Consider the following 13434-nt stretch of genomic DNA (forward strand, 5'->3'; position numbering starts at 1 on the left):
AAGAGTATCTGTAAAGGAGAGATGTCATCCTGTAGCATCACTAAATGTAAGTGGCAGCTAATACTTATTCTCTGGATTTTCTTTAGCAAGTACTGCAATGTGCACAGAGCAAGGATTTAAAATAATCAATAAGGTCTCCAGCACTGCTGATAAGCTGCCAAGCTGCAGAAGACTGCAACATATGGATTCTTCCTCTGTGGATTTCTGTTGTATACTCTACCTTCTCCATAAGGCCAGGCATCAAGGGTTTTTTTGTGAGATGCCTGTGTGTTGGAGTGGGGATTTTCAATGGAATCCGATAATGTGTAAAACCACAACTCCGTTATCTTATTGTGCTGAAAAGACCTTAGAAAAAAAAGGTTTCCAACAGAACACAAAACCTGAATTCAATAAACTTTTCAGGTTAAGACACTGTAAAGACATTAATCTGTCAGAAAAGATGTTCCTAGAAAATACCATTCTATGTATATCCATTTGCAAGCATTCCTTTTTTTTCCCCAAGGCTTGCTATACATAAGTGTTAGAGGGGGACATCTGACCATTTTGCTTCACAGGAGCTTGGAACCCAACTGAATGGAAACACTGCATAGGGATCTATGGGGTAAACCATGGAAAGATCAGCTACTACAACTTCCCCATACCTGAGACAGTGTGCACTTTACCTACTAAAATAACTAGAAACAAGACTGATATGTGTTGTAGCCCAAAATAATTGCTACAAGTGTGGGCAGATGAGGATTACACGAGGCAAAAAGGAAGTTAAAAATGAACATGAAATTCGAAACTACAATTTACCAACCAGTGGCTTTCATGTTAGTACCAGAGGAAATGTAATTAGTGCTGTACAAACTGGGAACCTTAAAAACAACGAGCACAAAACACACCTCTCTGAAAGCACTATTTTTTTGCTCAGGCAGGAGAGATTCCATTGTCTCTACAGATGGGTTTTATATTGCATTGTGGTTTTTTATTGTGTAAGTAACAACCCAAAATCTGAAATCTGTTTTTTTTTTTTCCTCTGAGAGTGAGCTTCTTGGAACTGAAAAAAACCTAACACCGTTGTTTTGGAAGCAGATTATAATGACTGAAGATGTTAAGTGTAGTTTATTCCAAGGTGTATTTTATTGAAAAACAGGATGTAGAGTCTATTAACAGGAAAAACACAGATTCAATACTTAAAAAACCACCACCACCACAACAACAAAAGAACCAAAGAAAACAGGACAGAGAGGTATCTGGCAGCTAAACAAGAAATTAGGTTGAATGACACAATAAAACAGAGGGAGAATGTCCCAAGGCTTCACAACGATGGACTCAATCCATCTTATTCTTTGGAAGATCAAAAATCAAATAGTATGCAATTTTTTTCAATCACCAACCTGAATTTTCTTCCAATTTCTCATTTCTCTAGGATCTTCTCCCCTTTGTGCCTGGAGAGCACTCTCCAGAAAGATCAGGCAAAGTCTTGCAAATTGAGGTGTTTACATCAACTTCAAAAAAGAATTAAATTTTATTCTGTTTTAATACAACTTCCTTTTCCAGTTTTCCAGCAAGAACTGTTAAAACATGGGCCTTCCCTTAACTGTTTTCCAGCAAAAAAGCAAACATCCTCAAGAGACTATCTTCAAAAGTCATAAAGGACAGGCTCCAGCCTCAGGACAAGAGAAAACTCCAGCTTCCATGTGCTGATAGGTTCACAAATACCAGAGGTACTCCTCCCCATAAGTGCTTGAATACCGTGAAAGAAATGTCCTAATTTTTTACTTACCCCCAGTCAAAAACAATAAAATGAATTAGATAAAATTAATATCTACCTCAATCTGTGTAGTGTTGTCACGTCCCTCCTCAAGCAGCAGATCTGTGAAACCCCCTGGCTCCAAAGAATCCTGCCCCATGCTGGCTCTGTTGGTGTCGACTGATTTGAGGGACTCTGAGTGCCTCCTCCACCTGTGGTTGCTTACAAATGAATCCACCTCCACATTTTCCTCCACTTGAGGGAAGCTCTGAACAAATTCATAAAACACACCTGTGTGACAAGAAAAGAAAAACAAAACAAAGCCATGTAGTAAGTGACCAGAACACTGGTTTGCTAATCATAAGTGAAAACACAAGAATTTTTTATAAAGGTTTTGTACACTTTGTAAAATAGCCATTTGTATCCCTGATAAAGATTTTATGGCAACATAAGTGTTTAAAAGAACTATTATACTTTTACAAAATTCAGGAATTTGGACTAAGTTTTGTAGACTCATCTAAGCATCCTAACTATTTTATTTTTCTGCTTGTTTTCTGTCTGGGAAAAGCTTTTCCTATAATATTTTTAACTTTAATACATGTTTACCCATAGCTGACACTTTTCAAAATAGAATAAGTCTAAAAAAAATATTTTAATCACCTAAGAAAACAAATGTAGAAGAGACAGAGAAACTCTTGTACAGACTTAGTTTTCCTACTGATTTTATGTCGAAAGAGCTTGGAAGCCATGGTGAAAGGCAAATAAACATTATGAAAGATGTGAAATTCTCATAAACAGCTGTTCCAGTTCATAAATAAAGCTGTCCTGCTGTATATGTGATAAACATGAATGATGTGTGAAGTCTGCAGACACTCACTATATCTTCTGCAAGGGGTGACCAGTTGGGTGGTGTGTTTAACGTATTAGTTTTGGACGTTTTCATGCTCATTTGCAACTTTTTCATGTTAGTAAAACTAGCAGCACAACAAACCTATAAAACTATCAGCAGACAAAACCATTAATTCTCCAGAAGTTTTCATTTTGCCCAATCCAAAACCCTATCAAAGTATTTTTCTGTTAATTTAGTTTTGTTAACACCATCCAGAGGGAGTGAAGAAAGTTTGCATATTTTGCACTAAAACTCAAATGTGCTTTTCATATTGTCTTTGTGTCTAAAAGGAGAAGTAGAGGGGTGCTCTGTGCTTTTGATGGGCCAGGAAGAAGGTGATTTGGTTCAAAAACAGAAAAAAAAAAAAGACCTCTCAAAAGCAGTGGCAAAGTCTGGTCTATCTGAAAGGATAGACCAGTAAACAATTACATGCAGAAATACTTCCATTGCTTTTTTTTAACAGAATCTTCTGAACAAAAGATGGTACCACTTCCAAGGTCCTTAATAAGCGACACACATGTTGTCAAAGTACAGAAGAGATGAACAAATAGAAAATTAGCTATCAAAGGTTTAAAGAAGTGAGGTTTTCCTGCATCACAGCAGGAACAGGTGTAGGAGCCATGGGTATAGAAAAATCTGTCAGACATTGTTCTTGGCAGACCAGAAAGTCTTGCAATACAGAGACAATATCTAATACACTTGAGGCTCTATGTGGTTCCATTTTTCTATCAAACTCTCTCAAATCTACTAAACTTATTTCCTAAGTTATTTGATCAGTTTCAACCAAGCTGAAATTATGTGAGACAAAGGTGTTTGGTCAGCTAGATAAATCAGAATTTAACTGACATGCAAAACAAGCAATCTCAGGCCATGTCTTTCCTCAAACCCCAAGAAATCAGACTTCTTTTCTTCTAATAGGTGGCTTTTTGAAGCCTGTTTCCTTACATTTCTTAAAAGCCTTAGAACATTGACTTCAACAAATTGCTACTGTGCTCCCTATTTTATCAGACAGTCTGCAGCCCAATGCAGAGGGACAGCTTAGCGGATGAACTAACTTATTCCTCCACATTCTTTATCAAAATTTATTCAAAGCAGCCCTCCCTGCCTCAGCTTGCAGCCTTCACCACGCTGTTATGGGGATCAGCAGGCTGTGGGACATGGCCAACTGCTCAGAGCCATGGGCAGATGGGGCTCCCTGCCCGTGCCCGCGGTGCCTGGGGCTGGCTCCAGGGAGGCAGTGTTTGTCCTCTGCTGCCACCGAGGCTGGGGCACCGGGACACCACAGCACCTTCTGCAAGGCCTGGGGAGCATCACACACCTACAAACAGGGCGCCCAGGCTACAGCATCTCAGCTATGTCTGTGCGACCCCTTTCCCTTCCCCTGAAGCACCTTTCCTGCCTGGCCTTGGTGGCTCAAAATCCACACTCAGAGGCAAAAAAAGCATTTCACCCCCATTTTGCAGTCCCACTCCAGTCTACTCTTTTCATGGCTATCATACATGCTTGACGTGTTGAGGCAATCACCTAAATTAGCAAATAGAACGTGTGAAAGTTAGGGGAGGGTTTTAAATCCCATTCACCTCAAGTTGAGATCCATTTGTAAAGAAAATCAATTACACCTTGTTCTCCCACATCCTGAATAGAAATTAATGAAGTTTCTAACCTTTAAATTCTACACAATTTTCTCCATATTTTCTTTTACAGTATAATTGTGTCATGGCATCTGCAAAATTTGGCTTGCCCATTCCCCGTTAAAGAGATTTTTGATGTCATTAGTGCACAATTTTTACCCCCTTTTAAATTTTTAATTACGTGATTTTTCTCTTTGAAACATAGAAAATGTTCTGAAAAAGACTGTTTCTGCCATTACACTGATAAACATTTTTTGCAGGTACAAGCTATACTGACATAAGGAAGCTTTAGAATCATCTAACTGTATTCAGAATGCATGATATCCGTTTAAATAGAATAGTAGCAAAAAGTAAATGCAGGAAGTGATAACTATTCGGTTTTAAACTAATCTTTGGAGGTTTTTCACCATAAAATCTGTAAAACACAGTTATCAATAGATTAGTTAACTGTCCTGGACAGTCAGTGTGAGGATACTGAGCTACAATGTGAGATAAAATCTGGATGTGATTTAAGGAATAAATAAAGAAACATACTCTGTGATTCATCCTTCATTAAACCTTTTCCTTAAACTACAGGGGATAGAGAGGGGTGATGAACTTGGCTGGACCAGCTCTGGTCCAGAATGTTCTCTTTGTTTATCCCAGCACATCTCTAATGCTGAGAAAATGACAAACATTTTTGAAATAAGCTGAACAGGATGTTTTACTTTTATGTAAATAAAACTTATATAAATTTTCAGATAATGGATAGATTAACTATCCTTAAGTTCTAAAAGGAGGCATCCCATAAGAAAAGGCATTCAGAGACCTAAAATTCCAACACTTTGCAAGTTAGAAGTATTTGATGTTTCTGGTTGAAATCTCTGTGTAGCTAAAAAAAATCATATAAAAGGCATTTTAGAGGAAATGTACTATAGTATTATAGTCTTATCTTTTAGATCTTGGAGCTCTTGCTTTAATTAACACTGAAGGAGAACATGTCATTCAAATCAATTGAAAAGAAGCCAAATGCTGTAATGTCTGATTTATAATAAAATCACAATATTGCCAAACACAGATGGGCAGCAACTTGTTTGACTTATATCAAAGGAGATACAAAACTTGGTTCTAACAGATCAGAAATGCTGGGCTATACAAGAAAGATTCACTGAAAGGGAAGAAGACACCTAAATGTGGTGGGGACCTGGCTTCTTTGCTTTGCTAAGCCTTCCCTCAAAGAAAAAAGGAGAAATTATAACCAAATAGGCCCAAAATGCAACAGCTGAACCTGACAAGTAAGATAGCTCTGATTTTGCAAGGAAAACACAAAGTTTATTTATAAGGAAGAAACAACAAAAAATATATATATTTTTTTTTTAATGGGTGGCAATGTAACCAAAGGAGAAAGAAACCTTCTTTGGAAAAAAAAAAAAAAGGCAAATACATAGATCTTCTTCCATTAATTCAACCAGTTCTGGATTTTCCCTCCCTTTTCCAAAGTTCTAATAAAGTTTTGTGGAGAGTTTCAGCACATCAGAATTTCAGAACTGCATTTCTGAAATGTGTGTGTTATTTCATGATTGCACACATTTAAGCCAACTCTGCAATTTGACTAATTTCATAAATGCATCATAATCAGCAAGATTTTTTTGGAAAGAGTAGAAATACTCATACATTGAAACCTGTATTCAGAAGATTGCTTGTGAGACACATGATCAACTTTCTAAATATGCCACAACACAAATGCTAGCAAAATCAAGTATCAAATACACAAATTTTTTCATCAAGGGACAGAAAATGCCATGATACTACTTCAGCTTAAGTAACTTTCTACAGCCTGTCTTATGAGTCTTTATTTCTATTACGGCCCTTGAAAGTCAAGTGAGAATTTCAATATGTCCTTGATAATGATGCAATAAATTTCTTAACAAATTAAAAAAATTGTCGATTTGTAAAATCTGTCCCATACTGATAATTAGCACACAAATAGCTGTGTCAGTTTGGGTCATGATTTGGGTCAACCAACAAAAGACCAGATCCTCATAATTTCTTTTTAAAGCTTGTCTGTAACTGCTAACAGAACTGTAACAATATGTGGGAAAATAATGCATAACATGATCCTATTTTTTCCAGCTAGGGATGAGAATTTATGAGGCCTGCAAAGGGAATCAGAGGTCAACAATGAGAAAACTCTGAATGATGGAAGATGATGATCACTGTACTGCTGTTGAATTGTTTGCTCAGAATAAAAAAATAATGTCTAAAATAACAACACTAGCTTGAGGTACGTTTTCCATGCAATTATATAATGAGCAGTGACTAAGACTCATATCCAATACAGAATCAGTATCAATAATAATAGATATTATGGCAGGGAAATAACATAACTGGTAATTTCCTTCCACATCCATTTTATCAACAATATGAACTCAGACCTTCCCCTTCGCAACTGCTTTCTATTCAGTAACTATTTTTCACCACTACAAGTGGTCCCAAAGAGCATATTACCACACTTCTAGAACTTTATCTTTGTCACAACTACAACTGCTGCAGGCTGGGTTTTTGAAGTGTATTGGGGTATTTTGGTTTTGTTTTGGTGTTTTTTTTTAAATTTTTGTTTGTTTGTTTTAATTGCCTGATTTATTTTCACTTTGTAATTATTTATGTAATCATAAGGTAAATTAAAATGGTATAAGTAAAGTCAAGATCTGAGTCCACCGGTAACAATACTGTTACTTTGATTAGCCTACATCAACACTGAGGAATTATTGTTAAATTCCAGCTTCATTCGTGTTCTCCAGCTACATAAACACAATAATTTGCATATTGAATTTACAAGCAAACTGATTATGCCTTTATAATTTCTCATAGATTTGTTTTGCTATTCTTTTTGTCAGTTCCACTTGGGGACCAAGATTTAAATTTATTGCTAACTGCGTACATACAGAACAAAAAAAAATACAACTTATGTCTCAAAGAAGGCTTGCAGTTTTGAAGATGCTGGATAGTAAAAGGAGGGGGAAAATTTTGGTCAGTACACAGTGATATCAGACAAAAAAAAGCCTAGCCAGTATCAAGATTTTGAAGCTATTTTAGTAAAAAGAAGATTTAAAATGGAAAAAAAAAAAAAGCAGTTAATTTTTTTACACACATATTCTAGAAGGATTTAAGTTGCTTTAACACCTCAGGTTAGAACAAGAGGGAAGCCTGATTGTAACAGAAGTGGAAGTCATAAAACATTTCACATCTACTAGGTGCTTACAAATCTTATGCACATCTGCATCCCACACTTGCAGACCTTTTTAGTATTATTTTTGGAATGATAAAAACAAAATTATGATTAAGCTAACAACATGGAGTGTAATCCTTTATTTCAGCTCTCCACTTTTGGAGACAGGAAGACAAAATCACCTTGAAAGGAAAGATAATGAAGTTGGAATTGATTTTGGTTTAGCCTTTCCTTACAAAATAGAAGGAAAAAAAAAAAAAGAAAAGAAGCTCTAATAGACTTAGACGCCCAGCCATGGCAAATTCAATTTGAGTACTATTCACTTAATCTTTGCACCCTATACTAATATGTTCAATATCCACATCTCCAGTAGCACTTGCAATAATTATCAGTAATGCAGACCCCCAGCTGTACATAGATGAATATTTAGCACATACTAAGCTTCCAAAAGGAAGTATATCTGTAATGTTCTTATGTACTTGGCACACAACTCGCACTATTAACAGTTTTATTTTCTTGTGGATTATCAACTACAGCATAGAAAAGGAAGTAGTTAACACATTTTAAATAATTTGATGTTTTCTAATTTACTTGTAGCAATAATGTCAAAATGTTAATTCATGTGTAGTTTATGTATTTTCTGTCCAAACCTCCCTATAACACAAACCCTTGTTAAACTACAGAATTATTTATTTAAAAAGCAGTAAAAAGTAAAGAATTCAACAAAAAATGCTCTGCCAAGAGAAACGGAGATCTCTCTATAATATTCTATTTATATGCAAATTCTTGCTTTTCCAAACTCTATTCAAAGGTTTGCCAGAGAATACTAATACCAACTGTACCTTTGTAAAGAAGTTTGTTTTTTTTTTTTCTGGTCAGTACCTGGATTACAGTATGATTGCTGGTATTGGACAGTAGCATTAGAGCTGTCTCCTATGCATACACTTCACTGTTCCAACTTGAAGGCATCTTTCTTTTTCCTGAAGGATCTAGAAAACCTAGGCACTAGAACAACCCAAGGATATGAGAGAAAAGCTTACAAAAAGTGAATTAGGTATTCATAGTTTGAGCTGCAGCATATGTCTAGAACTCATTTTGCATGACTTGTTGAGAAAGAAGACAGTAAATATCTGGAATGTACGAACCTGTAATAGCTTGGCTAATTATGCCCTTCTGAGCAGATAGTGCCAAATGCAACTTTGGTAGAAGGGTTATCTTTGGTTTTAGCCTGAGGAAAAGCCAAAGGCTAAGGCAGATGGAAGCCCATTGCTCAAAAAATGGATTAGCACAGACAGCACACACAGTGTCTCTGCACAGCAGCGCTCAGAGGAAAAGAGCAGCGATTGCAGGGACACTGCTCTGGCCAAGACACCACTGGCCAGCTCCCCACAGGCCTGTCACTCACTGGTGCTGGAGCAGCACCAGAGGGTAATTGGCTCCCTGGGTAGCCCTGTCAGGCTGACTTCGAATCAGGCATGAGGATCAATGCCAGCATTCACCCCAAAGGCAGCCACACAGAATTGGGCTGCTGAAGCAAAGAGATACAGATGGACAACAGGGCTCCCATACCAACACAGCGGAGCTGCCCATACAGACAGGTACAGGCAACCTCACAATGTCAGGGGCACAGGTTAATGTCCAAGCAACCTGGCACAGTGGAAATAAAAGAAGAAAATTGGCACAATGACATAATCCCTCATCAGGTACAGCAAACACTGATGGCACACAGATGAAGGATTTCCTCTCCTGCTTAGTCAGTGGTGCCCAACAGACTGAAACCACAGACTGGTAAGTTTGTCTCAAACAAGGACAAACTCCTAAGCCTCTTACTATCTCCAAACAGACTTATTAATGAATTTGTGGCAGTGTGCCAAAACACAGCCTACATACAGAGTGACATTTCTGAAAACTCAACACATCCTGGACAATTCAACCCCAGCATGACTTAAATATGGCACATTTCTCTCTCTGCTTCCTCAATCCCCTCTGCCCCCATCACAGGAGGGGAAAGGAAGTGGTTTGCAGTAGTAGATGTTTCACAGAGCTCAGGATTTGGAAAACTAGAAAATGAACAAGCAATTGCTGTTGCCCAGAAATGTGTAGCAGAGAATGTAATAGTAATCTGATGTTATAAAAGCTGAAGAAAAAAACTGCATTATTTTTCTTCCAGTAGAGTGGCAAAAGAGAATTTTTTGAAGATGGGAAAATTAGAATTTACAGCTGTTTATGGAGACATAACTTGGATTTCTTTTCAGCTCAAGATCACAAATTGATTTCCATCAGAGCCATAAATTTAAACCCCTTCAGTTTCATTATGGATCAAACAAGGAAACTAAATATCTTCTTTCATTTTCTGCACACAAAGTCTTCCTAGACAAACAATGATTCAGGATTAAGAAAGATTAATCCAGCTACAAGTAAACAGATTGATCATTTGTAGAATTAATGAATTCATTTAATAAACAGTAAAGGTTTAGTGCCAGAACTCACTACACTGTGGTGTCAAGATGTTTTTCATGAAGTTTCCTGCAAAAAGTAAAAGAAGTAAATTGTCATGTTCAAACACAGAGTTGCTTCAAGGGTCAGAAGTAAAGGTTGTCTCACTGGGCTTATATGGTATGGTTACATGTTTAGGTTAGCAATGATTGAAAAATACATTAAATGCTAGTATTTTAGAATTCTTAAGATATCTTTACCTGATTTTCATGCCTCTATAGATGCACTGAATTATGCTTACAGTGTTTTATCTGTGATGCCTTTTTTTTTTTTTTTGTAAAGATGAGATGGTCAAGAAATGAAAATGGTATTTTATTTAAAAAAAAAAAAGACATTGAAGCTTATTTCAAGGTCTTTTCACCATCAATTTGCAATTGCTGTTCAACTTAAATTTCTCTCTCTCTATATATAGATACTCTATATCTCTATATACACAGTTCCCTCATTTCTGCATATTTTGTTCCAAAATAATAGAACAAAACTCTTAAAAAGAAGACCTACGGCCTTCCATTTTCACTCACATGCATTAAGTAAGTGTCCTAAGGACTTCTGAATACATAGTAGAGATTCTAAATAATAAGGGATCCAATCTGTCCCAGTGCAGTACCATAGATACAGTCCTCTGTGAGAGTAGCCACTACAGAAGTCAGAACCTTTCAATTTTTGAAGAAGCTTAAGAGAAACCTAAGTAATTATAGTAGTTTATATAGTGTCGAGATGGATTCTCTAGAATAAAATAAATATATGCCATAAAAGAGCAATTTACTGATTTTTTTTCATGTTTTTTTCATAATAGCTTAATGAATGCCTCTCTTTTGTAATCTGTAAGATGCAGATAATGAAACGAACTTTTTCTCTTAAACATGGTCTGTGTTACTGATAACAAGCACTAGATAATAGCTATGTACTATTTTATTACCAAAAGGCCATTGCTTATTTCTTCCAATCTCTCTGTTGGCAAAGAATTTTCTGTCTTGTCTAATAAATATTAAATTTGTCACTGAAATCACAATGGGTCTAAATGCCTTCATCTTTTTTTTTTTTTTTTTAATTTTTATTTTCTGGAGAAATTATCATTTTAGCTTAAGCTAAAATCAGCTAAAATCCTAGCTTAGGATATCTGCTGGAGAAAAACATCATGTTTCTAGCACACGAATGGGAGGAAATTAGAGCAGAGATTGTTTTTAAGCTCTGGCACAAAATCTGTCTTGCTAGACTTGATGTGAGATCAAAACAAAAAAAATCATAGATTGAGGAGGAATTGTTGTAGAAATGTGTTTAGAGTCAAAGAATAGCTGTATTAAAACCATCAGAAATCAGAGGCATAAAAATACAAATTAAGTCCATTTGAGATATGAATTATAGAAAGACATTCTTTGTTTGGCAGAAAAGAAACAAACCCTTTGAAAACTGGCAGAGATACTGTAGAAAGAGAAGATAAAATATTGCATCGATCTTGCAACTTGTCAAAGCAATGAAATTATCCAGAAAATGTTGAATTGGACTGCCCAGTACATGGAGTATTGAATATTTTCTTTGTCTTCTCCCAAAAGGCAGACGATCTAGTTCTGTGGATTGTGCAGCTGTGAGGAGTAAAGTGCAGGAAGGGCAAGTTTTCACAGTTTTTAACAGATGAACAGGACTGGAATGACTAAACTCCTATAAAGGCATTTTAGAACTTACAGATAAACCTGTTTTTTTTTAATGTATGTTACATTTGACACACTCCCACCATACCAAAAAAAAATTGGGGAACTACATTGCTGGCATCCACTTTTAATATACACAAGTTACATGGAACTTAGGCATTTGGATAGACATATTCTGGGAGAAGACTGAATAAATGTGTTTTTTTTTTCTTCTGTATTAAACACCTTCCAATTCAAGCACAATTGAATTTCCAGGAAAAGAAACATTATCAGCTTTGCAGCACTCCTGCTGGGGTAGGTTTGTTAGCATGCTGTGGACATACATTTCCTCTGTGCATATGTTTTAAAAAGGAGGCAGAAATGGATACTGCCATTACTGTTGCAAAGCACATGGTATTTTGGAAGCTGTGCAGGGATGAGCCAGCTTAAATGACATCAGTCTACACTTTATGAAGGGACAGATTTGCAACTCTGCTGTGCCAGTGTTTTTCTAAGTGGAAGATAGGACATTATGGAATGTGTGAAGATCACTACACATTAATCATCATATGAAGAATACGTTATTTTACTTTTCAGAGGGTAAAAAAAAATAGACATGACACATGGAACAAGAGAGCTTAGTACATTCCTAAAAAAACCACAAATGTGCTTAAATGCTTAGGAGGAGCTTATTTTCAAAATGAAGCTGAGCTTATAGGAATTCAGACTTGGTAGACTCAGCGATTGGATGCATGCAAACACTGCCTAGTGCCCACAGAGAGCTGAAGGAATGACTCTATGAGGAAAAGACCTTCTTCACAAGATGGTTGGTTTTCTGTTCAGGTAGTTACTTGAGTACAGAACATTTTTACTTTATTGAGCCACTCACTCAAACTGTTGCTCAGGTTCCTTATTACAACTGGCTAGAAGGCAAATTCAAAGAAGAAAGGAGAAAAATATCTTTAAGTAAGAGAGAAAATAGAGTGTTTTAGAAGTTTTTTAGATAAAATGACATTTCAGGATTTAATTACTAAACAAAGACAAGAATATACATGTACAGAATGAGTTGGTAAAAATAGTCAAAATTTGGCCTATTTTGCTAGACAGAGATTGATATTTCTGTAAAATATACTTGAAAAATCACCTTTCTTCTCATTCTATTCACCACAGATTTTATTCCTAAGAAGCACATAATAATGCTGTCTCAATGTGCTATTTCTTTTCTCTTTCCAAAGGAAGAATAGTGCCAACAATCAGCTATGATTTCCCATGCCCTGCCCTTGAAATTCAATGACAAAAAAGCACTAGCCAGATGCACAAAAAGGCATCTTTTAGAGCAGTCTTATATTTCTTTGTCACATCATCTTGCTGCCAAGGTTTTAACCCACATCCTGGCTGACAGCCCATCCAGAGCCAGAGCAGTCACAGTAAGGTTTGCAAACCAGCACTTCACATCTTGAAGCAGGGATCAGATTCAAAACCAGCCCAGCTACATTCAGTGTTGTAAGAGTAAAAGATTTGCCTGATTCCTGGAAATTAATATAATCCTAGAAATCATACTTAAGTTTCTCAAGAACAATTTGGTTTTGTTTCCAATTAGCTCAATGCTAATTTAGGGCACAAACTCTCACTCTGTACCACATGTATTCACACTGCCAAAGCACTTGCAACTCATGCAAGTCCCAAGCTGGTGACCTTTAATGGGACTTTAACAGCCCTTAAAACTGCCCATCTTCTACAGGCCTGTCAGTTCCACTCCAAGGAGGAGTTAATTTTAAATTAATCTGTCTTCTTGCTGAATGCTGACTGCCTTCCTCAACACATACATCTCATTTATTCAAGCAGAG

At 36.5% G+C, this 13434-nt stretch overlaps 1 protein-coding gene across 2 annotated transcripts in view; it reads right to left on the bottom strand.

Moving 5' to 3' along the window:
- The window catches only part of PLXDC2 (plexin domain containing 2), a 248792-nt gene that overhangs the window by 131715 nt on the left and 103643 nt on the right, over window positions 1-13434 (bottom strand). For both annotated transcript variants that reach the window (XM_053992518.1, XM_053992509.1), the window contains exon 2: window positions 1815-2026. In XM_053992518.1, coding sequence (XP_053848493.1) covers window positions 1815-2026 — 212 coding nt within the window. The remainder of the gene's footprint in view (window positions 1-1814; window positions 2027-13434) is intronic.

The sequence above is a fragment of the Vidua macroura genome, chromosome 1, assembly GCF_024509145.1.
Source record: "Vidua macroura isolate BioBank_ID:100142 chromosome 1, ASM2450914v1, whole genome shotgun sequence".
In the NCBI taxonomy this organism is placed as follows: domain Eukaryota; kingdom Metazoa; phylum Chordata; class Aves; order Passeriformes; family Viduidae; genus Vidua; species Vidua macroura.